The sequence below is a fragment of the Ammospiza nelsoni genome, chromosome 16 (genome assembly GCF_027579445.1).
Source record: "Ammospiza nelsoni isolate bAmmNel1 chromosome 16, bAmmNel1.pri, whole genome shotgun sequence".
NCBI lineage: Eukaryota > Metazoa > Chordata > Aves > Passeriformes > Passerellidae > Ammospiza > Ammospiza nelsoni.
The window spans coordinates 17,923,875-17,949,085 of NC_080648.1; the positions used below are offsets into that span (position 1 = coordinate 17,923,875).

The following is a 25,211-nucleotide window of genomic DNA, read 5'->3' on the forward strand; positions in this document are numbered from 1 at the left end:
GAACATTTCTCTGCCTGGCCTGGGGCGGAGGAAGGGGCTGGAGGGGGCGGGCTGGGAAGACCCTGGGCCGGCTGCCTGCAGCAGGTTTTAGTCTCGGTTCTGTGCTCCTGCTGCAGCCATGGCCCAAGCTCGGCAGGGATGTGGAGGGGCTGGCATCCTGGAGGCCGAGCTCACCTGCCCCATCTGCCTGGAGCTGTACCGGGAGCCGATGGCGCTGAGCTGCGGCCACAACTTCTGCCGGCTGTGCATTGAGGAGGCGCTGTATTTCCAGGCCCTCTGGACTTGCCCCACATGCATGGCCGACCTGGGTGTCACCTTGGAGCTACACAACAACTTCAAGCTGCGCAACATCGTGGAGGCATTTAAGGCCATCACTTTCAAAGCTCGACGAGAAAGCCTCCAGCAGGACGAAGGCGCTGAAAAGGGGAAGACGGACGTGGTTGCCTGTGAGCAGTGCCTGGATGAGCCCCAGCCGGCCGTGAAAAACCTGCCTGATTTGCGAGGCGTCCCTGTGCCAGGCCCACCTGAGCAAACACAACGCCAGGGCTTTCCATCAGGAACGCATCCTGGTGGAGGTGGGAGCAGGCAAGGAGGAGGAGAGGAGGTGCCGGGATCACGGCAAGCTGCTGGAATGCTACTGCCTCAGGGAGGAGAAGTGCCTCTGCGTGCTCTGCTCCATGGCCGGGGCCCACAAGGGCCACGAGGTCATCACCATGAAGGAGGGACACGACAGAGAGCTGGTAGGGAGCTCTTCCCTGCCCATGGCCCCTGCCCTGGCCGCGAGGACGGAGGAAAGCCGCAGGAAGGGTGATGGGGCTTCCACAGGGAGTGGGGATGGGTGTGAGGGCAGCCCCCATGAGGGAAATTTCTCTCCGCCCCAAGCAAGGGACTGGTGCATTGCGCTGGAATTTGCTTTTCGTTCCCTCCTGTGTGTAGCCAGAACAGTGCGAACAGCTATGCAGAGGGAGCAGAGCGGGGAAAGGTGCTCGGGGCTGGCCCTCAGGGTGTGCGGGTCCCTCAGGGCGGCTCCCCGCAGGAGAGGCTCCGCTGCCCCACGGCAGTGAGGTGCAGCCCCGGCACTGCCCGCCGCCCTCACTGCGGCGTTCCTGGCTGGCATTGAGAAGTATTCCTGCAGGGATTAGAAAGTCCCTTCCTCCACAGAGCATCGGGAATGCCATGCTATTGAAGTTTGCGTGGGAAAGGGATTTTTCCCTCTCGAGGTCCTTCCCTTGGTCTCTGTCCGTGCTGTAGCACGGTGGGATCAGGCTCTGCTCCGCAATAACCAGTGACGGGATGAGGGGATGCAGTCTCAAACTGTGCCGGGGAGGTTCGAGTTGGACATCAGGAGGTGTTTCTTCACTGGGAGGGTTGTTAAACATTGGAAGGGGCTGCCCTGTGAGGTGGTGGAATCCCATTCCTGGCGGTGTCCAAGGAAAGACTGGACGTGGCACTCAGTGTTCTGGGCTGCGTGACAAAGTGAGGATTGGTCACAGGTTGAACTCGGTGAGCTTGGAGGTCTTTTCCAATTTCAGTGATTCTATGATTCCTCCGTCTGCCACAAATTTTATGAAGCCAATGTCCAGTAGATACAAGAGATGGGGGTCTCCATATTCCTGCCTCTGAGTCCAGCTGCTGTCCTTGAAGTGCTCCGGAATCAGCTGAGACTTAGGGGATGCATTCCCTCTGCTCACTCACTGCCTTGCACTTGAAATATCTGGGCTCAGTTTAGAGCCCAAGCAGAAACGCTGCAGGAACCCAGTGCATGGGCAGGAAATGGCTCCCTCTGGACCTCAGGACAGGTCACAGCCTCCTCAGGAATTAGCAGAAGCATCCTTGGCAGCTGTGTGAATTGCAAACTAACTTCCTCCCCCAAGTTACATATCCAAGTTTCGGGGCTGCCAAGCAGAAGTGGGATATGTGAGACAATGGTCATTTCATCAGCTCCACAAACTGCCCGTCTGGTTTGAAGCTGTTCCTTCTGTGCTGTCTTTCCTTCTGCCAGGTTCTGCCAGCATCATGACAGACCTGCAGGAATCTAAAAGTGATTTAGTTACTGCCCTAGAAGAGCTTCAGAAAAGGGAGAATCAGATCAAGGTTGGTATCAGGGTTATTGGTAATTCAGAGCATCTTTCCTTCACAATTTCCCAGCAATAAGTGATGGAAACTATACTGTTAAAAGCAGATGAATAGACAGGGAAAAGAGTGGTTTGAGAAACTGCCAGAAGCCAAGCTTCATTGCAGCCCTCCAGCTCCTCCACAGGAGGAACCAGCTGGGGGATTCCACTCTGTATTGTGGTTGCACAGACCAGGTTGCAGGACTGGCAGCTCACAGATTGTACATAAGATTATGTATTTTTAAAGTTTTCTACCTGTTTAATAAAAGAAAAGCAGTTTATATCTACAAGTGGGATTTTCAGTGTGTACCGGTAAGCTCTCACATTGGTATTCAATTCAAGAAATTCATCTGACTTTGTTACTATATCAGGATTAATTTTGAAAAGCCTCTGTTGAATCAGATATTCCAAGCAAATGTTTATTGTCTGCTTCCTTCTAAAGCCAGCACAAAGGACAGATGGAATCCTAATTGATAAGCAGAGGCACTAAACTGAAGGGTGGAGGTTCTGAGCCAGTGCCCCTTTTTCTTATCTCTTCATTTAGAACAATACCAAAACACTGACTTCTGACCTAAAAAAGCTGTTCAGAAGTATAAAGGCAGAGCTTGATAAGAAACAGACGATGATCCTGAGTGACATTCAGTCTTACAAGGAAGCAGACCTGGCAGTTGTCACCAAGGCAAGGAAGGAAATGGAACAGAAGAGAGACCAGGCTGAGCAGAATCTTCAGGCTTTGCAGATGTTAAAAGAGCAACCAGATATTTTCCTCTTCCTCAGAGTAAGCAGTGGTATTGTGCTTTTCTTCATGCATCTGCCTGTTTCTCAGCCAGGTGACCTTTCTGAAAATCACATTAATGATACCTCTTTTTCTTTTTTCTTTTTTTATTTTTTTTACAGTCCTCTTGGTAGGATCTGAAAGTAGTCACAGACAGGTATGTTACACTTCATAACATTTGTTTTCTTATTTTAAAAAATATGTTGTTGATAACTGGGATCAAACCCCACCACCACCACCCTGTGCTGCAAAGCTGCTCCATATTCCAGCTGAGCCAGAGGGCACCACATGCACACAAGTAACAGGGATGGAGAGATCCCTGCCTGCTGTTACACTTGTCCCTTTAAATTTCAGTTTCCTGGCTGGATTCTCATAGAAACCACTGGCTTTATTACCAGAAAACTTTTTATCAGGGATGAAGCCCCTAGGGTTCAGTTTACATTAACACTGTCCTGGATTCATGTTGGTGACTCCCTCAGCTGAGTTCCCAGGGAACAGCCTTTGGCAGCAGAGATAACCAGCTCATTTCCCAGCAAGTTTTTGAGTTGTGGACAAGCTTGGTACCTAGAAAGATTTATTATTATCTTTATCTACCACTTCCTATGCAATGCCTGGGTGTCAGCTGTAATTCAGTGGTGCAACAGCTCACCAACAGTTCCAGATCCATGAGAGGCTTTGCAGCAGCACTGCAGACCCCAGCTGTATGAAAGGCTGGCTCAAGCATCTACCTGGAATTTGAGATGTCACCTCGGTAACTTGCACAGAATAAAGCTGAGTTCAAACTCAGCTTGTAAGGAGAGCTTGGAATCACCGTGTACCTCAGGGCTGCAGCTCAGTACATTCTAGCCCGTGGGATCAAGGTAATTTTCCAGAAACCTGGACACCATTTAATTCATTTGGCATTCTTGTTCTGGCACTGCTACAACAGTAAGAGCCTGCCTGCAGCAAGTCAAGGCCCTGTTCACACATGGGGATTATCAAAACACCTTGTCCTCTCTCTTTATCAGCCTTTGAAAGTTCCAGTGCAGGTTGGTTAGAATAAGGCATTGCCAAGTAAATAACATGTAGTAATTGGAATTCAACCTTCCCAAAGGGCTGTTAACCCAGTAACTCATGTTGCCAAAGCCCTCTCCTCTTTGCAGACTCTGTCCTAGTGAAGAATTCTGTTACCTTTGGATGCTGGGTGGTTTTCCTTGGTGCAGTGTCTCTGTGTGCCCTAGGATTGCGCGTCTGGATCTGGTCCTGGAGGATGTGAAGGTGGAGGCAGTACAGCTGAATGACAGACTGATGATCCAGTATGAGACCCAGAAAAAGAAGTTTTTGTTGCAGCTGGACTCTGTGCTGGATGATGTGCGCGGTGAGGGGTCCCAACCCAGCCCCACTGACACTGTGGGAAACAGGCACCCCAATCCTTGGCAGCTCCTTCCACCAGGGTGTGAGGGGCTGGTGTGGGGTCCTGAGAGCTGGGGGCAGGGGGCAGTTTCTGTGGATAACAAGGAAGAGGTCTGCTCCTGAGCAGTGCAAGACCAATTTCTCCTCTCTCTGATGTGGTTTCCTGCTCCCATCAACTTCCCAAGTTCTGGGTGCTCAGTCCCACTGTCAAGAAACATCCTCTGTGTTTGCCCAGCCCCATCCCCTCCTGGTTTATCTCTGACCATGAGATCCAGGGGGACAGTACCCAGCCCTACACTTGAGTTCATTGCCAGCTTTGTTAACCATTCTTCTCTATTTTTTTTTTATTTTTTAGATCAAAATCGCCAAGTAAATTAAGAGGAGCAGGTAAATCCTTTTCTTTACTTATAAAATGTTCCCTGCAGATTTCTCCAATTGTTAATTTAAGGACTGTATGTCCTGCACTTTCCTGCTTCAGTTTTAAGGAGACCTAAGCAGAGTCTCAAAGGCTGTCCTTCACCTTATAAGAAGGGACTCAGATCTACTCACATCTCTTGTTCTGCTATTAACAAGATGTGATTTGTGTTTTACAAGGCTCTAACACTGAACACCATTTCTTTACAGCGAGGCTTCACCCACTGATACCTCTTCAGAATGTAAGTAAATGTTCAAAAATACCATTTATTCCTCCGGACTCTGGCTTGGGGCTGTGAGTCTTGCAGAGAAAATCTCCCACCTAACAATGTGATCAGCATTTTGTTGCATGTATCTCCTGTCCTTGCCACAGTGTGTATCCTCAGGGCAGAAATCTCTGGGAACTCACCAGGGAAATAATTTATCTTCAGCCTGAGGGAGACACTGGCTTTGCTTCAGCACTCAGGAAAACTGAGCCTGTTCCAAGGAAAGACCACAGAGGGGTTCCCACCAGCTGGGCAGGAGCTGGAGCAAACTCAGAACCTGAGAAGGTTCCCTAAATAAATCCAAATGCTGCAGGAGATATGGATTGCTGCAACTGAAGTTCAGTTTGCAAATTACTATCTTCTTAATTAGTAAATTCAAAAGAAAATCTTACTTTCTTCATCACATTAACTTTTGGAGCAAATCTGGAGGTATATTTTTTAATCAGTGTATATGTCCATTTATTTCTCTTGTGAGCTCAGTCAGTGGCTGTGCTTTACACAGAATGAGACAGTCACTCAAAACAGGTCAGGGAAAAAGAAATATATTTTTCTGAGACAAAGCAATGCTCTACTTGGAAGCAACTTGTCAAATATGTTATAAAATATTACTTTATTTTACAGTAAGTGAAACTTTTTCACCTTGTTTTTTCCTACTGCAGGAAAGCATTGTCAAGAAGGAACAACATACTTGTTGGAGAATTTTGCTTCTCTTAGGTCCAGATGTAAGGGAGATGTGAAGAACAGATGTCAGAACTGAGATGGAAAGAAAAACTTGAATATTATCCAAAATTACCTCTAGTAATGAGAACCTGCCACATGTTTTGATCTCCCCTCCTACCTAAATTCTCCTCCCCTCCTAAATTCTGTAACACATCAAAATTTTTTTTATAAGTACTAAGAATTAACATGAACATAATAAAATTTCCAACTGCTGCTGCACTGCAAACTGTGAACTGTATTATCTCATGGGTCTAATTATATTTTTGTATGATGATTTGTGGTGACTCTGTTGTCACTATGTGGCTGAATAACCAAATAAATGCCTCTAGACATATGTTAGCAGGGTTGGAGGGTTCCATACCATCACCAGGAATTAGATGTTGAGAGCATTTTTTGTGGGTAGACTCCCAAGAAATCAGGGCTGAAGCTGTCTGTGTTTTTACGGGACTTGTAGCTACAGCTCTGTTCTGTCACTTGTGATGATCAACACATTCCTGATTTCAGGGATTAAAAGTAAACCCAGCAGTCCATCTCAGATTTAAGGTAACATCTCTTCCTGATTTAAATGGACTCTCCAAGCTGTGCTGTGTGCTCAGCCCTGGCTCTGCTGCACCCATCAACTGTCAGCACAACAGAAAGTGTGTGGCCAAATTTTGGGAGCTCAAGGTGCAAATATTCCTTCCTGCTCGAAGGCAGCAAGGCACAAAGGGCAGCTGCTCTCAGCACTCAGAGGAGGGAAAAGAATTGAGCCTGTCCTTCAGCACTTTCCTGACCATCCTGGGCTTCTCTCTGGCTGCCAGCTGAAGGAGCTGGGAGCAGCCAGTGCAGGTCAGTGCTGCTGCTGCAGACAGAATTCCTGCAGTGCTGCAGAGTTCCTGCAGCATCCCTCCCTCAAACCTGGGATTTGTAATCCTGCTGCAGGCTCACCAAGCTTTTGGATGAAAATGAGAATCTAGGAAGGTGGAATTTCTGAGTTAGATGCTAAGTTGATGGTGCAGTTTAATTCCCCCATGCATTTGCTTGTTTGCAAAGGGACTCAGTAGAAAATGTGACTTTTTAAAATGTCCTATGCTTTAGCCTTGAGGAAGCAAAGAGCTGAAAGACTGGGTGAAAGCAGGGTAAGAAAACACACAGAATCCAGCAATTAACTAAGCTTTCTAACACATCAACACTCTGAAAATTTTATCACATAATTACTTTTTGACTCTAGGTGACAACATTGGACCATGACACACACTGAAAGTGCAGCAATTCTGCACAGATGTTTGTGCAGAACACTTTTTCTTGATTGCAGTATAATTGTGACATGCACAATGACATGCACATGAGATAAGGACAGAACTTATTTCTTTTTGATAGCTTTATGGCTTAAGTATTTTCATTACCTAAGAACTCTGATTCATTGCATCTTTCCTTTTGTATTACGCCCTCTCACCTCCAACTACTCAATTTTTACTTGGCATTTGTCTCATCCTTGATGGAAGCCTTTAAAAGCAGCTCATTTTAGCTCTTCTTTTTTGATTTTTGCCAAGCACTGAATGATGTGACTGAATTAAATTAAATGCATTTCAAGCATTAGGATGGGCCTCTTCCTGTTACTTAGTCTGATGGGTTTTCTAAGTAAGTGAGACCTGCCACACGTAGACGTGTGTGTGTGACATTAATTAGGCCCTTCCAAGCCCAGCAGGTCAGGGTGGGGAGGAAGGTTTGTCCCAGCTCTGACAGAACTCACAGATGGGAACCAGGCAGTTCCATCTTCTCCATCTCCAAACTTAATGCAAGAATGTGCAAATTCAGGCCCGAATCTCAGTGCACTGCAAACTGTAGAGGGAGGGAAGGGCAAGGAGAGTTAATAACTCATTTTTAACCACTGTCAGCATAACCCAGCCATCCTCCCATGGAGCTGTAGCAGCAGGAGCGGGGCACTGGGCAGGGAGGTGCCAGGAGGACAGGAAGGAAGGAAGGAAGGAGGCTCCTTACTCGAGGCTGGGAGCCAGGTGGCACAAAGCAGCTGAGAGCTGGGGGAATCACAGGCTGCCCTTATCTGCTGGGTGATAACACTGAGCTGGGAGCCTGGGAAGAGCCAGGGAGAGCCACTGCCTGTGGGGTTTATGGACACAGAGGGCTGATAACACCATCACAGGCAGAGCAATGTGCCAGGTGGCACCAGGGCACGGCAGGGCTGGACAGGAGCTGCGGGCAAAAGGCAAGGAGGGAGGGCTCCCAGGGCAGCCCAGGAGTACCTGCTCTGTGGAACAAAGCAATTTCCAGGATTACTTTGCAGTCTGACCAACTGGTCTGTGGAGATCGGATATTCCAGAGAGGGTGTGGTGATCCGGAGAAGCAGTGGGTTTGCCAGGCAGGCTGAGTGGGATGGGCAGATGGCACACGCTGGCATTCGTGTGTCAGCAAACCCCAGCTCCTTGGCAGGAGATTCTGGAGCATGAGGAGCCCAGAGACACATTTCTCCAAGGCCAAAGGTTCCCTCAGCACAGAAATATATTAACCATAAAGCTTAATATACCTTGAGAAAGGAAAGCACTTGGAAGTGAAATTATTTAATTACCTTAAATAATTGCTTGGATTTTTTCCACCCATTTGTAAGAAAATCAGTCTAAAAGTAAGAAGGAAAAAGCCTACTTTTTTTTAGGTCCAGAAAAATAATAATGCTTGGGATTTTTTTTTTTTACTATCATGTTCCAAGAAGATATTATTTCCCTGTTTCTTCCATGAAGACATGATGTATTGGATGACCCAAGTTTTCCACAGTCTGTGCTTCTAGAACAAGAATGAAAATGCTGGAACACTCATAGCATGGGTTTGTGATTTCCTATTAGGATTCTGCAGAGTCCCTGCACAATAGGCTTTGAATGCTTTTGTCATAGATGTCACTCCTGCCAAGGATTTGCTCTGGTTTTCTTGAAGTCACCATACTTCAAATTCAATTAAAACTCCTGTGGAAGTCCCTAAAGGGATTGGGAAGTCAGTCACTGATGTTTTTGACAATGGACAGTCAGCAAAGAGGGAGGGAGCTCTTCTATTTCCATTGCAATTGCCTGTTCTGGTAACCATGACATCTAATAAACCCTCATGGAGAAAGGAAATGTTGTTTGTGGAAATATTCAGTATTTCTACAGGAAGATTTACAGCATTTAACACTGAAAGACAAGCGCATGAATTCTGCAGGCTTGAAGTTGGCCTCCTTTGCTCCAACTGTGTATTGATGGGGGTTTTTGACAGTTTGCATTCAAGGTTCCACCTGGAATGCAAATATTGGGCAATGTTTGACTTCAGATGAAACGTCTGCTTTTCTGTGTGATGGGAAGGGAAGGCAGACAGGGCTGGGCATGGCCCCTCCGACCTTGAACCCCCAGCCCAGAGACAAGAGCAGAGCACTTAACAGAAACCTGAGATTTTTAATACCCACATTGCCAAGGATCCTTCATCCTTCCCGGGTTTCAATGAATCCCATTCATTTCAATGAATCCAGGTTTCATTAAACCCCAGTGGTACCCCAGGGCAAAAAGGGCCAGAGAGTGCCACGCTTCCCCACCTGCACCAAGTTTAACTTCACTTCACCTCACATTATCACCCCACATTATCAACCCTATACTTTCAATTTAAAAGGGCTGCGTGCAAAGCAAAGGACCAGGAGCAGCCTTTGCCATAACTGCACACAGCCGGAATCCCCTCGGAAGTGCCCCGGGCCCGGGGGTGGAAGGGGCGCGGCCCTGCCCGGCCCTCCCTGCCCGGAGCGGGGCGGTGCTGCCGGGGCCCGCCGCGGGCGGGCGGTCCCTCCGTCTGTCCGTCTGTATCTCTGTCTGTCCGGCCCGCCGTCCGTCTGTCTCTAACTCTGTCCGTCCGTCCGCCGGTCGGTCCCAGCCGCCGCAGGTCCCCGGGGAGCCGCGGGCGGTGAGTACTGAGGGAAGGGGCCGGGGCACAGCGGGGTCCGGCTCGGAGCCTCCTCGCTTTCTGCTCGCCGCCCCAGAACGAGCGGCAGGAGAGGAAAATGCCCATGGAAGCCGTGAGGAAGCTGGGTAGGAGGGAGCGGGACCCCGAGGCTGAAAGTGAATGTGGCGTTGAGAGCTGAGCTGTTGCTCTCACTTCGCTTCCGCTCTGCCCGGACCCTCAGTGCTGGCGAAGCGCTCAGCAAAACCCGCAGTTTCAGGGGCACACAGCGTGCGGGCTTCTTCTTGCAGGCTTTTATTAATTTTACCAATTTTTGTTAATTAAAACACAACAATTGCATCATGCAGCGCAGTCCCGGTGTGTTTCCATTGGGATCGGACAGCCCCAGCCCTGTGGATGCAGCCCGGGCTGTGATGGGCAGTGCGGGATGCCCTGGGCTGAGCTGGCAGCTGCTGCCTGAGGAAATCCCTTTGGGCAGCTCTTCCTCAGCCCATCCTCAGTGCCCGGCCCAGCTGCTCAGTGTGCCACCTTCCCCTGCTAACAGAAAGGGTGGGAGAAGAGCCCTAACACAGGAGTAACTTGCTGAAAGCCTTGGCAAACTCTCCCTAGAAATCCGGGTGGGATGGAAGCTGCTGGAGGGATCTGCTTCAGCCAGGGCAGGACAGGGCAGCCAGCACGCTCAGCTGCCCTTGGGAGGTGACACAGCTTCCCTGGAATAGCTGGCTGCCAGCAGGGATTCCATGGGATCTTCCCCAAAAATGCAGGAGGCTGCTGCCACTCGGAAAAAGTGAGGAAATCCCATATTTGTAGTGGAAGCAGATCCCATTTTCCACAAAAGTGAGGTTTTTTTGTCCAGCTTTGCAGGTTTTCCCACATGAGTGGATGGCTGCTGGTTACTGTGCCAAAAACGAGGCAGCTCTGTTTCCACATGTGTTCTTTAAACGTGGTTTTCATTATTCATGTTATTTTCAGCCCTTTGTGAAAGTAAATGTTTGTGGCTTGAATGTTTTGCTGGAGGATATGAAGGATTCTGTCAAATTCCAAGGTGCAGGCAGTGTTGTTCCAGTGCTTATCTGGGTGTTATCATGGTAATATTGAATTTCCTTGTTGCTGCACAACAGTCAAGACATTATTTGAAAAAGGTTATTGTCCAACAAGAGAAAGGTCAAAGATTTAGTTGTCAAAAGGATGTGATATACTTTCCTCTTGTATTCTTAGGGGGTGAATACAAGAGGGCCCAGCTCCGGTCAGTTTGTGTGGAATTTGGATTTCTGATTCACCTTTACAATTCTCCACAAATTGTTCATGTGTTTTAGATTATGGATTTATGCATTAGTGTTTAGTGCATATAAATTTTCCTATGTAGCAAGGAGTACATGAGGGTGGGGAGTGATCACATACAGTGAAAATTTAAATGTAGAAAAATAAGGAAAACTGACACGGGTGTTGTAGCAACTGACATCATGTTTTGATTCAGTTTCTACTCTGAAATGCTCACATCTGAAGTTTCACCTCGTAGTAGTTATTTCAGCAGGTGAATGAGCTTCACAATCCAGTTTTCCCTTACTCTCAGGGTGACTCTGATGTGCCACAGATGAATGAAGTCCAAGCCAGCCCTGGGCTGCAGGTAGTGCTCCCCCAAAAACAGAAGCCAGGCAGATGCTGCCACATCATGGGATCAGAAAGAAGGGCCCAGATGGGCTCCAGAAATAGTCTGGAGGTCTGATGACTTCTAGAGACTGCAGGACCTCCCTGTATCTTCACTTTATGGCAGTCAGTTGATGACAGATACTGGAAATTTCCTCAGTTCTGTCTTGTAGTTTGTTTTATCTTAAGCAAAGTTTGTCAGAACGAGACACTCCCTGAAAGGCCAAAAGGAGTGATAAAAGCAAATTCTGGGTTGTGTGTAAATAGCAGCTTTCAGAATAAAAACAACAGCAGCTCCTTTTTCAAGTTATATATACAGAATGTCCTTCAGTGTCCAAACCATGAACCAAAGGTGTTTTCTCAGCATTGTTTTTTTTTTTCATGTGTAAGAATAAAATCCAGTTTTATTAGACAAGCCAGAGCTAACGGTTACAAAATTAATACAGGGCAGCACTTTGAGGCAGAAAAGCGTGAAATGAGTGTTGGAAATTGTGATATTTCCTACTGTCCTGACATGGCAAGGGGCAGGGACTGTGTGCTGAAAGGTCCTTTTCATGCCACGGAGAGAAAGCTGTCATGCAAGTCAGCACAAAGGGCCAGTATGTGCTCAGAGCTCAGGAGCCAAAAAGGTTTTTACTTAGAACATTTCCCTACTGTCTGGACAGGACTGAAACCCAGGCACCCCCTCCATGCAGATGTTTTACAGCAGCACAAACTGAGCTGTCTGGGGTTTGTCTTGGCACATTTCAGAAAATTCCCAGGTTCGACTGAGCTGCCTGCAAGTCCTGGAGGAGGGACAGAAGGAATCAAAAGAATTTTCGCTACTGAAATCTTTACTAAAATCTCACAAAACAAACTCATTGCTACACATAAAAAGTACCCTGGCTTGATTTTTTTTCACTGTCAGCTTTTACAGTGTTGATTTGCTGAGCTTTGGGTGAGTGAGAAGCCTTTTGATTTGTAACTGAGCTGGTAAAACAAATAAAACTTCTTGAGCAAATACAGCTCCAAAATGGACTTTTGCAAAGTAGAGCTGACACAGGCTTTTGTAAGACTCCCTTGATTCTCACTGGTATTCAGGGTGGTTATGAGGGCTGTAAATCATCCCTGAGCACAATTTGCAGTCCTGTACAGGTGGGTGAGATTGGAAACCTGCAGGGTAGGGCTGGGGGTCTCCTCCAGGTGTGATCATCTTGAGCATGTTCCTTCTTGCAGTGCAGGTTCTTCATTTGAAGATCCTGACTTCACGTGGCACTCGGTGCTCTGCGCTGGGGACAAGGTGGGCATTGAGCACAGCTGGGGCTGGGAGGGCTTTTCCAACCTCAGTGATCCTGGGATATTACAGCAGGGAGGGAGACAGCTCCTGTAACACAGAAAATCCATCCCTGCTGGTTTGGGGTCTGTGTTTGAAACCCTCCTTTCAGTACCAGTTCAGGCACACCCAGCAAAGAGTGGCAGGGTTTGGTTATTTGGGAGGGTGCAGGAGCTCACCCTCCAAAGAGATGCTCCCTGTCTGGGTCTGTGCTGAATGCAAACTCCTTTGGGAGTCCCAGCATGGAGCAGGAGATGAAACAGAAACTCCTCCCTGGTGTTTTCTGTGTGTTGGCTTTAGATGTGTCTGCAGCTCCAGGGACAGGGTCACCATGGTTGGATTAGTTGGGTGCAATTACTTTCTAATTCATTTTGGAAGTCTCTGAAGAAGCCATTGTAAATACATAATTCTGTATTTTGTTCTGCTCTTGTGGGTTCCTTCTGCTCAGGCTATCCTAAGGCACACAAAGTCATTCCTCTCACTTCTGCCTCCCATACCTTTGGGAAACCCACACTGCAGGGATGGTAGCAGGGAGTGTTTTAATTGGGAATATTTCTGTACCAATAGGGCTGTCCAGCCCTGGCACAGCTGCCCAGGGAAGTGCTGGAGTTCCCATCCCTGCAGGGATTTAAGGCTTGTAGATGTGGCATTGGGGACATGGGTTAGTGGAGGCCTTGGCTCTGCTGGGAGTGGTTGGACTGGGTGACCTCAGAGGGATTTTCCAACCCGAATGACTCCACAGTTCTGTGGTGCTGCGGCTGCTTTAGAAATGGTGATTAACTGAACACATTCTGGGGCAGACTCAAGTGGCATCCTCAGCACTGCCAGTTCCAGTAGCAATTTATTAATTGGTACAATTAATTCAGGACAATTGGACAATTAATTGGGCGATTAATTCAGCAGTGAGCGTTCCATGGACAGGAGTCTGGCTGATGTTTGCACTGCACAGAGGGGACGTGAGCAGCACATCAAATTCATGTTGTCATTGGCATATGGGACTGCAGTGCCACAAAGGGAGGCCTGGCAGTGACACTTCTCAGGGTTCTCTTGCTGGGTCTCACCCCAGACCAGTGAGTTTCTGGCTGAAATGGCCCCACTGTACTGGTGGTACCAGGTGTTGGGGCTTAAGGAGTTTTCTGGAGAATTCTGGATGTTTTCTGCAGGTGGGAGAGCTGTCTAAGTGCTGGCAGTCACTTGGTATGCTCAACTTCCATTATGGCTTGTCTCATCAAGAGTTTGCTCTTTCCCAGTCAGGCAATATGTTCCCAGGATTAAATTATTGATATAATTACTCTCTTTTACTGTCTGTGGGCAGCTTGGTCTAGAGCACCAGTTCCAGCAGAAGTGTCCCACCTACCTATCATTGTGCCCAATAATATGTTTTTCACTTCTGTACATTATTTTGATCAGGTGCAATTTCCTTGTAAAACCAGTTTTGCAAAAGTGTGAAGTGCTTTTTTTTGCAGCGTGTCATTGGCTGTAAAAAAGCCACTTCTTAGGTAACAAACCTTTACAGTACTTGGCAGGCGAAATCCCTGCATCAAAAAAAGAAAACAAAAAAAAACAATCAACCCAGAAGAGATATAGACTGAGCTGTGCTTTGCTGGAAATGTCCCACTTGCAGTTAATTTTTAGCAGCTGAGCTGGAGTGGCTGTGGCACTACAATAAACCCTCTGTCTGGCTTTGCGAGGTGGAACAGGCTGCAGGCAGAGATTTTCTCAAGGAAGCCTCCCAGAAAGGCAGAGCTGCTGCATTCCTGTCCATTTCCCAACCCTGCCAGCAGCAGGTGTATTCCACAGGATATCAGCTTCCCTCCTGGGAAAGGTCATTCCTTGCTTCACAGGGATGCAGTGGGGAGGCTTCCTTGAGAAAATCTCATTTTCTCAATTCCCAAGCAAGCTGAGAGGTTCCCAGTTTGCTTGGAAGTTGCTTTCTCTCCGCTGAACTGAGAGTTTCAGCCCCTGCTTTTCATAAATGCTGTGTTCAAGTCTCACGCTGTACATTCATTTTTTGTTTATTGGTCCTTCTTTGTGTTTTCAGTGAGTGCTGGTGATGACAGCGATGACAGAGACCAACCATATCCATGAAGTGATGGAAGGGCCAGAAGGAGATGATGCCAAGTGCAGTTTCCATCACACCATGTTCCTGGAACCCCAAGAGAAGAAGAGGAACATGAAGGCTCTGCTGGTTAAGCGAGCAAAAGAAACTTGCAGCTGCACCCCTGCCAAAATTAAAGATTGCGTTTTGGGGTTTTTCCCCATCTTACAGTGGCTCCCTAAATACAACTTAAGGGAGTACCTCCTGGGGGATGTAATGTCTGGTGTGATCGTGGGGGTCCTGCTGGTCCCACAGTCCATTGCCTACTCCCTCTTGGCCGGGCTGGAGCCCATTTATGGCCTTTACACCTCCTTTTTCTCCTGCATCATTTACTGCATCTTCGGCACCTCGCGCCACATCTCCGTCAGCATCTTCGGCGTGGTGTGCCTGATGCTGGGCCAGGTGGTGGACAGGGAGGTGGAGAGGGCTGGCTACCAGCTGGAGCCAGCTGTGCCCAGTGCCCTGCCAGGCCCGGGGGGGCACGGGAATGGCACTGGGAACAGGACAGAGCCGCTCTGTGACAGCGGCTGCTACGCCATGGCCGTGGCTGCCACCGTCACCTTCATCTCGGGGGTGTACCAGGTAAGGGCACGTGGAGCCGGCCCACGCCTCCTGTGGCTTCTCTTTTTTTTTTGTTTTTATTTTTTTTAATGCAGTGATTTCACCTGCCAAATACTGTAAAGCTTTGTTACCTAAGAAGTGGCTTTTTTACAGCCAACGACACGCTGCAAAAAAAAGCACTTCAGACTTTTGCAAAACTGGTTTTACAAGGAAACTGCACCTGATCAAAATAATGCACAGAAGTGGAAAACATATTAATGATAGGTAGGTGGGACACTTCTGCTGGAGCTGATGTTGGCCTTGTGTTAGAGATAGATATGACACTAGACATTTGCTTTTTTTTGGCAGAATGTTACATTTTTTTATTACGGACAGTTCATTTTTATGTGATATTAGAAGGTACTGTGTTTGAATGCAATTGGTTAGTAATCTAGTGAAACTCAGTTCATTGGTTGGTAAGAGTTATTGTACATGTCTATCAAACTTTTCTAGTTTCAGATAGTTTACATATTTTCTTCTGATATTCTAGTATTCTTCTGTATTAATATTCTAATGAGATAGAATTCTTGTTTTTGTAAGTGCATCTCACTTTTTTCACAAGAATAGATTGTTATGCAAATTGGTTTTCATTCTTAGAGTTTGTTTCTCATTGAAACTCAACAGACTGTTAATTGAGTTAAAATAGTAATAAGGCCTGATTTTATAAGGCCTTTCTTTTGTAAAGTTTTACCTGCACCTCCAGCTCTCAGTCCCACTTCTGCTCACCACCTTCCTCGCTGTGGCCTGAAGCTCTGTTTATTTTTTTGACATTAGACCCCATTTCATCCAGCCAAAATGTGGTGCATCATCTCCTAATTCCAGTCTTTAATCATTTGCCTATAACAAAGAAAAATTTGGACAGTAAAAGTATCTCCATTTTCCTTTTATTTGTAAATGTGCTTTTAAAAATTTGCTGTTTGCCCATTTGAAGCCAAAACAATGCTATTGCATGGGAAGGATTCTGCTGAGAGGATACAATATATTTTATATTTACATATCTCTTTTTATTTTCTAGAATTCACTACTTGCCTAAATTAAAGCAGGTATCCTTGTTTTTAGAGTCTTATACATTAACCAGAATGGGATTTTTTTAGCAGTTTGTGTGAGTTTGTGCGTTCACATTCATTTGTTCTCATCTGTCCAGGGTGACAGCCAATCAAAATATATAGGAGAGGAACAAAACATGTTTGTGACACTTTAAAACACAGGTTTTGGACACAACCTGGAACTTTTAGTACTGCAAGTTCCTGTTGAGCTATTTCAGAAATATTCTGGGCCTCCCAGGCTACACTGGATTTTGGGTTTCATCTTTCATCCCTGTGGGATGGGTGCAGTTTGTGATTGCACTTAATAGTCTTTGCAAGTGAAAATACAGTTAAGTTTCTTTATCTGAAGAAATCAGATCACTTTATCTTCAGTCCCTCTGAATATTATGCATATTCTCTACAGGCCAACACCCTCAAATTTATTTTTTCAACCAAAATCACATATTCTTTATATCAGAAACTTTACAATCAAATCATAAAAAGAAAATCTTCTCACACCAGTTAATACTAACTAGGTAAGCTAATTATTATTGTTTTACACTTAGAACAACCTTGAATTAATTATCAAGGCTATAAGGGAGCCTTTGAGAGCTGTGAGCTGATTTCATCCAGTGCAGGTTCCAGACCTGCCTTATCTTCAGTAATTCTTTGAGATTCTTGTGGAGTTGCCAGTTATCTCTGTTTTTATGATCTGCAGCAGAGGAGTTTGCAGCTCATAGACTTTCTGAGTCAGAGGCACCAAACTTTCTGCAGTGCAAAGGACAGTTGTCACCCCGCAAGCTGTGGTTTTATTGCAGGCTCTGAACTCCAGTGCAAGGCACACAAAGGTCAGCAGGAAAGTTTTAAATCCTTGCAAAGTTCACAGAGTTTATAGGAACTGAAAGAGAAATGGCAAAAGCAGGCAGTATTTCAAATGTGGGGTTTGGATTTTTCCCCTAGGTTTTCTTTTTTACCCACCAGGGTAATTAGCAGAGCAGACAATAAACATTTGTTCAGGGAATGAAGATCTCCCAAAAAGCTTGGTTTGAATACTTTTATATACAGGGAGTATATAATAATTTATATATATATATATAAATAAAATTTTGTAAAATATAAAAATATTGTACATTTTAATATTTTTAATCATTTTATATTTAAATAATATATTATTACATATTTTTAAAATACTTTGAATACAGGGAGATTTTTCTCCCTGCTCAGACCATGCCTGGTCCTCCAGGGCTGTGCACAATGTTGGGTTTTTTATCGCAGCTGACAAATTCTGTGGGATTTGTGTCCTGACATGTTGTGTGTGGTTGGTTCCTTCCAGGTGGCCATGGGCTTCTTCCAGGTGGGCTTTGTCTCCGTGTACCTCTCGGATTCTCTGCTCAGTGGGTTTGTCACAGGGGCCTCCATCACCGTCCTGACCTCACAAGTCAAGTACCTGCTGGGCCTGGACATCCCTCGCAGCGGGGGCGTGGGCTCCCTCATCACCACCTGGATAAACATCTTCAGGAACATCCACGCCACCAACATCTGTGACCTCATCACCAGCTTCTTGTGCTTCCTGGTGCTCGTCCCAGCCAAGGAGCTTAACGAGCGCTTCAAATCCAAGCTCAAGGCTCCGGTTCCGGTGGAGCTCTTCGTGGTCGTGGCGGCCACTCTGGCCTCTCACTTTGGGAAGCTGAATGAGAATTATGGCTCCAGCATTTCAGGGCACATCCCCACAGGGTTTCTGCCCCCACGCCCTCCAGTGTGGACCCTGATTCCCAGCGTGGCGCTGGATGCCATCCCCATTGCCATCATTGGCTTTGCCATCACCGTGTCCCTGTCGGAGATGTTTGCCAAGAAACACGGCTACTCCGTGAGGGCCAACCAGGAGATGTACGCCATCGGCTTCTGCAACATCATCCCCTCCTTCTTCCACTGCTTCACAACCAGCGCGGCTCTCGCCAAGACCCTGGTCAAGGAGTCCACGGGCTGCAGGACGCAGATGTCCGGCATGGTGACCAGCCTGGTGATCCTCCTGGTCCTCCTCATCATCGCCCCTTTGTTCTACTCCCTGCAGAAATGCGTCCTCGCCGTCATCACCATCGTCAGCCTCCGCGGAGCCCTGCGCAAGTTCAGGGACCTGCCCAAGATGTGGCACCTGAGCAGGGTGGACACGGTGATCTGGGCGGTCACCATGGCGGCCACGGCGCTCGTCAGCACCGAGATCGGGCTCCTGGTGGGGGTTTGCTTCTCCATGCTCTGCGTCATCTTCCGCACGCAGCACCCCGAGGCGCCGCTGCTGGGCTGGGTGGCCGAGTCGGAGACCTACGAGTCCCTGTCTGCCTACAAGAACCTGCAGACCAAGCCTGGCGTGGTGGTGTTCCGCTTCGAGGCCCCCATCTACTACATCAACAAGGAGTGCTTCAAATCCACCCTCTACAAGCAAACCGGGGTCAACCCTGCCTGGGTGAAGGCAGCCAGGAAGAAAGCAGAGAAAAGAAAGCTCAAGGAGAAGGAGGAGGGGTCTGGGGACAAGCAGAGCAGCATCCCCGTGGATTTGGGGTCGGAGCCGGTGGGGTTTCACACCATCGTGATCGACTGCTGTGCCGTGCAGTTCCTGGACACGGCCGGCATCCGCACGCTCAAGGAGGTCTGCAAGGACTACAGGGACATCGACGTCCACGTGCTGCTGGCCCAGTGCAGCCCTTCTGTCAGGAGCTCCCTGCTCCGAGGGGAGTTCTTCCAGGAGGGGGAGGACCAGCTGCTCTTCCACAGCGTGCACCAGGCCGTGGACTTTGCCCTGGGCACGCAGGGGCACGGCACTCCGAAGAAATAGATTGGAAAGAGAGGGATTGGAGCAAAGGCTGGGCAAACGTGTCTGTGTGTGTGTGCAATCAATGTGTGTGTGCTCAGGGAGCAGGGCAGGGTGGTGCCAGCACTCTGGTGCCCTGCAGTCTCTCTGGATTTACCTGCCTGGGGTAGTAATTCCATGGCAGGTGCTGAATGAAGGCAGTTCTTAACTTGATTGTGGCCAATCTGCAGATCTAAAGTTTCCATGGGGTTGTTCATCTCATGTCTCCTCTCTGGAGCTTTCTGTGTGTCAGTTCTACTCTGAAATTGTGATCAAGTCTTTTTTGCCACCCTGTCCTTGTGGGTGGGGTGGGATTTTGGAGTAGTCTGGACATCCTGTGCAGCTGAAGAATGAGGCAACTCATTTCTCATCTCTCATTCTGGCCTTGCTTTCCATCACCACACCCTTGTGTTTGCCAAGGAAAGGCTGCCAGGGACTGTTTGCTCTGGTCTTTACTGGGCAGTGCTTCAATTTGCAATCTCCCTGAGTTTCAGATAGAGAAATCAAATCTAAACATGCAGGAAAATATCTCAATGAATATCTTCTAAGCAAGCACCTCTCACCTGCAGAGGTTTTGGCACTGCCTCCAAATTCAGCCAGGCCACGAGGACATGGTTATCTCATTTCTGCACAGGCCTTTACCTGCCTGTGCCCATGGAAATGCTGCCCTCTCCAGCTTGTTTTTAGCGATTTCTTTTCCACAGATGACTCTCTAGAAGTCTGATTCATTCTTATGGTCAGTCAATTGTTTTCCTAATATTTAGGAGCTCTTTGGAATTATGAACATTAGATATGGAAAATATCTAGCTCTTTAATTTTGACCAAAAAAGTCCCTTCTAGGCAGTTTTTTATGCCAGGTAGAGAGAATCACAGGCACCAAAGTGAAAAGGGACAAATAAATTATCCAGCACGTGCCCAAATGCGTCCATGTCACACAGATTGTGCATGAATGCAGGATTTATTGGCTATAAACCCTTTGCTCTGTCCTGGACTTTATGCAATGGGAGTGCACACACCATTGGAAAAGGAGCCAGGAAAATTCTTTCCTGCACCTTTTTTTACCGGGTCAGTATAAATAGAGTTTTTTCCTTTGATTTTAAATTCTGTGGAAGTGAAGAGTGCCTGTTCTTCATGCTAAAATACAAGAATAGGATTTTTTACTGCTTTCCTCTCAGCAGTAGAATACAATTGTGAAGGCAGAACTGAGAGATTAACAGGTTTTCCTGAATAGCAGCTCTACACAGCACACATCCCTGCAAGAGGGTGCTTTCCTCCCAGAGGAGTTTACAATCTGAATTTCAGGTGCTTCACAGCTTTTAAAAGGGAAAGGTGCTGTGAATAGGCAATATTCTCATCCTTAATAATTAAAAAATAATGAATCAGAAGTCAAAAAAGGTATAAAATCCAATATGAATTGTGAAATGTTTACTAAATAGAAAGAGAATTTGAGTTTAAACTGTTTTGTTGTTGGTTTTTTTGGTGGTTTTTTTTTTTTTTTTTTTTTTTTTTTGAGCAAGCACCAGTAACTATTCTTTCTGTGAAAGCTGAATGTCATGGATCACTTCACTCTGGGAGCCTCAGAGAAGGATGAGGCAGCAGGCAGATGAGTTAACTGAATTTACTGCGTTTTTGAGGGCACAGAGCAGCACAGAAGTGCTGGGGAGGTGAGGGGTGGCTGCAGCACAGCTTGGGAAATGAGAACCTCACCGATCCCCACCCATGGCACCTCACAGAACTGGCGCTGGTGAGGAAAAAGCCTCTGTGTGTCCCTGGGGAAAGCCTGCAGTGTTCACACCCCACAGATGCTGTTCTGCCTCTGCCCTCATCTCTTTATGGAGGAGATGAATCCCAAATTCTGCTGAATTTCTCCTTTGCTGCTGTAACCTCCTGCGGGAAGGTTTTTATTCTGGGCTGGGGATGCTTTGTGCAGCGTGGGGAGTTGTGCTCACTGCATTGGCATTGCCAGGGAGGACTGGGCTGAGCTGTGAGGAGCAGTGGGCAGGGTTGCATTTTGAGGCTGTATTTCAGTTTTTAGCCAAACGTGGTTTGTGTGCAGAGCCCCTGCGAGGGCAGGTTTGTGCCCACAGGGGTGGCAGTGGGGGGAGTCCCTTTGCAGCTCAGTTTGCTCACAAGATCACAAAGAATCTCCAGAACTTTGAACAGAAGCCTCGATGCAGCTTTGAAATGCTGATTTTTAACTCCTGTTTTGCCAGAGGGCGGAGCAGCAGTGACAGTGCTGATGGAAAAGGACAGCACGTGGTGGCTGCAGATGTTTTATTTGTTATTGCAAACGTTCCTGCCTTCCTGCAGCTGCTTGTCCTCACCCCTATGCCCTGAGGCTTGGGAGGAAGGAGCTGCTGGCCAGGACACTCCAGGGCAGCCAGGAGTGGGACAAAAGTCAAATAACAACTGCTCGGGGTGATTCTTCCCTCTTCCCCTCTGTCCCTTGTTCTTTCCATGCTGCCCAGGTGGAGATTTTTTCACCTGTGACCCTTCACAGGTTTGTGTAACTGAATTCCAAACCTTTATTTATTAAAAGATGGTTTTGTAAGTCCATTCCTGCCTGTGCCAGGAAGGGAGGAATAGCAGTGTTAACTCCAAAAAGGACCCACTTCCTGCAACTAGTGGGATGTGCATTTGTGGCTCCTGGGTATTTATTTACATAAAAGCACAATAAAACAGCCATAAAATCATTTTTCAGGTAATTAAATTAGATTATATCTAAAAGATGTGCTGAACGTTGCCTGGAGCACGTTGCGTTTGGCCTCAGTGCTGTTTGTGCAGCCTCCAAATTTCATTTCCAGCAAAACACAAGAAACTATTAAAATGCAACAGCAAAAGCAGTCAAAATAAATACTTTTAATGTTCTTATTTAAAATTAATAAGTATCTATTAATGCACGCTGCCCTGGCTAAGTGGGAACTGAAATAAATGCCATTTGCCAGAGTTCAGTGCAGTAAGGAGTTCTTGGGAATTAACTGGAGATTAAAGCTGATTATGGCTGGAATTTCTTACAACAGTGGGTTTCAGCCCTGTTCCTCTTAGGCCTGGAATTGTTTTTTAGCAGTGACATGGATCTGATTTGATCCTACTGGCAAGGAGCATGTTTTTTGTTTATGGACCCTTTAAAGCAATCCAATTTATCTTTAGGACTTGGGGATCACTGATTGGAAACTTTTCCTCCAAAGCATTTGTTTTATAAAGTAATCCATATATTTATATGTTCGTGTTTTGCTGCTGTGTGATGGGTGCAGCAGCTGGATATCTCCATTTATGCTTTTGTGGTATTCCTGTCCTGTCCTGGAAGGGCTCTCCTGCCTTCTGATGTTTGAAATGAACAGTGCTGGGCATGTGCCAGGATTTTTAAGGGGAAATCTGCCATACTCACTGCTTCCTGTGCCTTCCCCCATCCCGTGAATTTGTGAATTTGGCCCCTCAGACCGGTTGGGTTTGGGTTTTCCATCGGTCTGGAGCAGGGATCTTCCTCCCAGTGCAACCTGCAGAACCCCAGGCCAGACTGGAAGCTGGTGTAAATCAGCTCAGCTCTATTCCCCAATGTCCCAATCAGCAATTATCACTCTAAATGAAGAATTAAGAGATCATTAGCACGTTCATTAATGACACAACAGAGCATTATGTAAATGAACTCTCAGTCTCAGCTGTACTGGAAATCTCTTCAGCACTCTCCTGCTGAATGCCAGCTTCTGTTTTTTCCTCGAAATGTTTCACTTGTCTGAGTGTTCTGACACAAAAACCATTTTCAGTTCACTTCAGAAAACCGGGGACAGGCACTGCAGTGGGCACGGGGAGCTCTTTTGGGTTTCATGCTGACATTTCCAAGCCGGGACTGAGTGATGCTGATGTCCTGTAAGGCTCTGCAGGACCAGCTCCTCCTCCTGCTGCTTCCTCCTGGGTTGTGCTGCCAGACTCTCAATATTGACTGTAAACACACGGAGCTGTGTGTGATGAGTTCCATGTGACCTGCTGCTCCCTTTGCATGATCTTTTGATAAAGCCAAAGCTCCTGAGCAGTAAAGTGAGTGTAAAATAACACTCCAAACCCCCAAACCCCCCCAGTCCTCTGGGAGAACCAGAACCTCAGCCTGCTTTGGGGCTGGCAGGGGGTTTGTGGGGCTGTTTGTGCTGCCCAGCTGAACCTGGAGGTGTCTTTATTGTGGGATTGCTGTGATTTGTTGTGCCTTTGTCCACAGTTAGTGTGGCACAAGCAGAAATCAGGGATTTCTGGGTTTGTGGTTATTTATTTTTGTCTCTTTGTAATCTCAGTCCACACCTGGCTGTGATTTGGTGTCATGCCTTTCTCCACAGTGTGACACAAGCAGAAATCAGTCATTTGTGGGTTTGTGGTTATTTATTTTTGTCTCATTGTAATCCCAGTCCCCACCTGGCTGTGATGCCTTTGTCCACAGTGTGACACAAGCAGAAATTAGAGGTTTGTGGGTTTTTATTTCTGTCTCATTGTAATCTCAGCCACTTCTGGTTGTGATTTGGTGTCATGCCTTTCTCCACAGTGTGACACAAGCAGAAATGAGGGATTTCTGGGTTTGTGGTTATTTGGTTATTTTTGTCTCACTGTAATCTCAGCCACTCCTGGCTGTCCCACCAGGCCAGCAGAGCTGCAGCCATGGAAGCTGCTCCCTCCTGGCAGGAATCTCAGCCACCTTTTGTCTCTGCTTCGTTTTTCCAAGGGGTTGGAATCCACTGCTGGTGGGGCTGAGGAGCAGAGGTGAGAACTGCAGGAAAAGCAGCTAAACCCTGCCTTTGAGCCATGCCCAGAGCCTTGGGCTGAGGTTGGTGAGCTCTGCCCGGGCTGTCCCAGGTCCAACTGAGGGTGAAACTTCAGGCCAAAACCTGCTTCAGGGCATTGTGGCTTGGGTTTCTTCCACCTGCTTTGGAAAAGTGATTAAACACTTCAGTTAATTGACATTTTTAATTTCTTTATTTTTAATGGACATGGCTAAGCTGGTGCAGCTGAGATGCAAATATTCCTGTGCTGCTCCTGCCATGCTGGGCTCTGTGTTTGTGCCACTGCCTTGCTGATTTCTCCACACCAGAAGGGTTTGCCCTTTCTCCTGGCACAGACAAGAGCAATCCTGGCCTTAGTGCAGCCTTGGCACTGGGAATGACCTCGTTAAATCCCAAGAATTAATTACACTGGGTCATCATCCTAATGAGCCTTTGGAGGGTCAGCTGCTCGTGTGAAAATCAACCTGATTTTTGTAATTTCAGTCAGATTCTCTCTGAAGTGGAAATCATTCTGAGCCTTGCTTTTTCCTTGGAGATCACTGCAGTGCTAAAAGCAAGGCCTCTGGTTTGGTAAAATGGCAAATATTTAATATTTAGATTTAGTTCACAGCATAATTAGTACCTCTCTATTTTATTTCCTGGAGATTCTATAAGTTAAGGCATAATGGTATTGGATGTGCAAATTCACCAAATATTTCAGCATTGGATGGAGGACCAAATTTCCGTTGAGGTAAAATTACTGCTTCAGTATTTCAGTCCAAGCTCTGACAGCACTTAGTCCAGTTCCCAAATGATCTAAAGATTCCAAATGTAGGTGGGAAACATTTTGTTGAATTTGGATCCAATTTTTAATATCTGATTTTTTTCACTTAAAGAAGTAAATTTTAGGTTTATTTGAAATGCAGTTGAAACATGGTTAAGGAGAGGTGAAATCTCATTTTTTATGACAAGCACATGAATCTTTGAGTCTTTAGTTTTGTGTTCCTGAATATCTCTGATATGTTCTTGGTATGTTCTGGGGTATTTTAATAATTGAAATTTGGTGATAAATAATTGAAATTAAAAAAAAAAGAAATTTGGTGATTTAATAATTGAAATTCTGGTGTTTTTTTAATAATTGAAAATTCAGAATATTTTTAGATGTAAATAATCTTCTGCAGAACACATGAAGTGGCAAACTGTGCCTGGAGCTGGTCGGAGAACCAGTTTAACCAACCAGGACCTCAGGCCTGGCCTAGATCCCACTGGTCAGCAGATCTGACCTGTTTACAGAATAATTTGTGTGTTACTGGAGTAAAATGTGGGGAAATTATGGAGTGTGTGGAAAAGAT

General features: G+C 46.7%; 2 protein-coding genes across 2 annotated transcripts; both read left to right on the forward strand.

The window, feature by feature from the left end:
- Nucleotides 1–118: 118 nt before the first annotated feature.
- On the forward strand, nt 119–9,771 carry LOC132080286 (E3 ubiquitin/ISG15 ligase TRIM25-like). Its single transcript, XM_059483362.1, is given in 9 exon segments — nt 119–481; nt 483–807; nt 1,037–1,123; nt 2,003–2,094; nt 2,659–2,892; nt 3,012–3,019; nt 4,110–4,246; nt 9,403–9,593; nt 9,670–9,771. Coding segments are annotated over 9 exon segments (1,539 nt in total).
- Nucleotides 9,471–20,550, forward strand: SLC26A2 (solute carrier family 26 member 2). The gene is made up of 3 exons (XM_059483677.1): nt 9,471–9,593; nt 14,591–15,229; nt 17,606–20,550. The coding sequence occupies exons 2-3, from the start codon at nt 14,603–14,605 to the stop codon at nt 19,100–19,102; spliced, it is 2,124 nt and encodes a 707-aa protein (XP_059339660.1). The 5' UTR covers nt 9,471–9,593; nt 14,591–14,602; the 3' UTR covers nt 19,103–20,550.
- The last annotated feature ends 4,661 nt before the right edge of the window (nt 20,551–25,211 follow it).

What these genes read in the sequence shown, in the direction of transcription:
- SLC26A2 (XM_059483677.1), top strand. Translation starts at nt 14,603, where the DNA reads ATGACAGCGATGACAGAGACCAACCATATCCATGAAGTGATGGAAGGG. An exon ending in TCATCTCGGGGGTGTACCAG is followed by an intron (nt 15,230 to 17,605) that starts GTAAGGGCACGT and finishes GGTTCCTTCCAG; the next exon opens with GTGGCCATGGGCTTCTTCCA.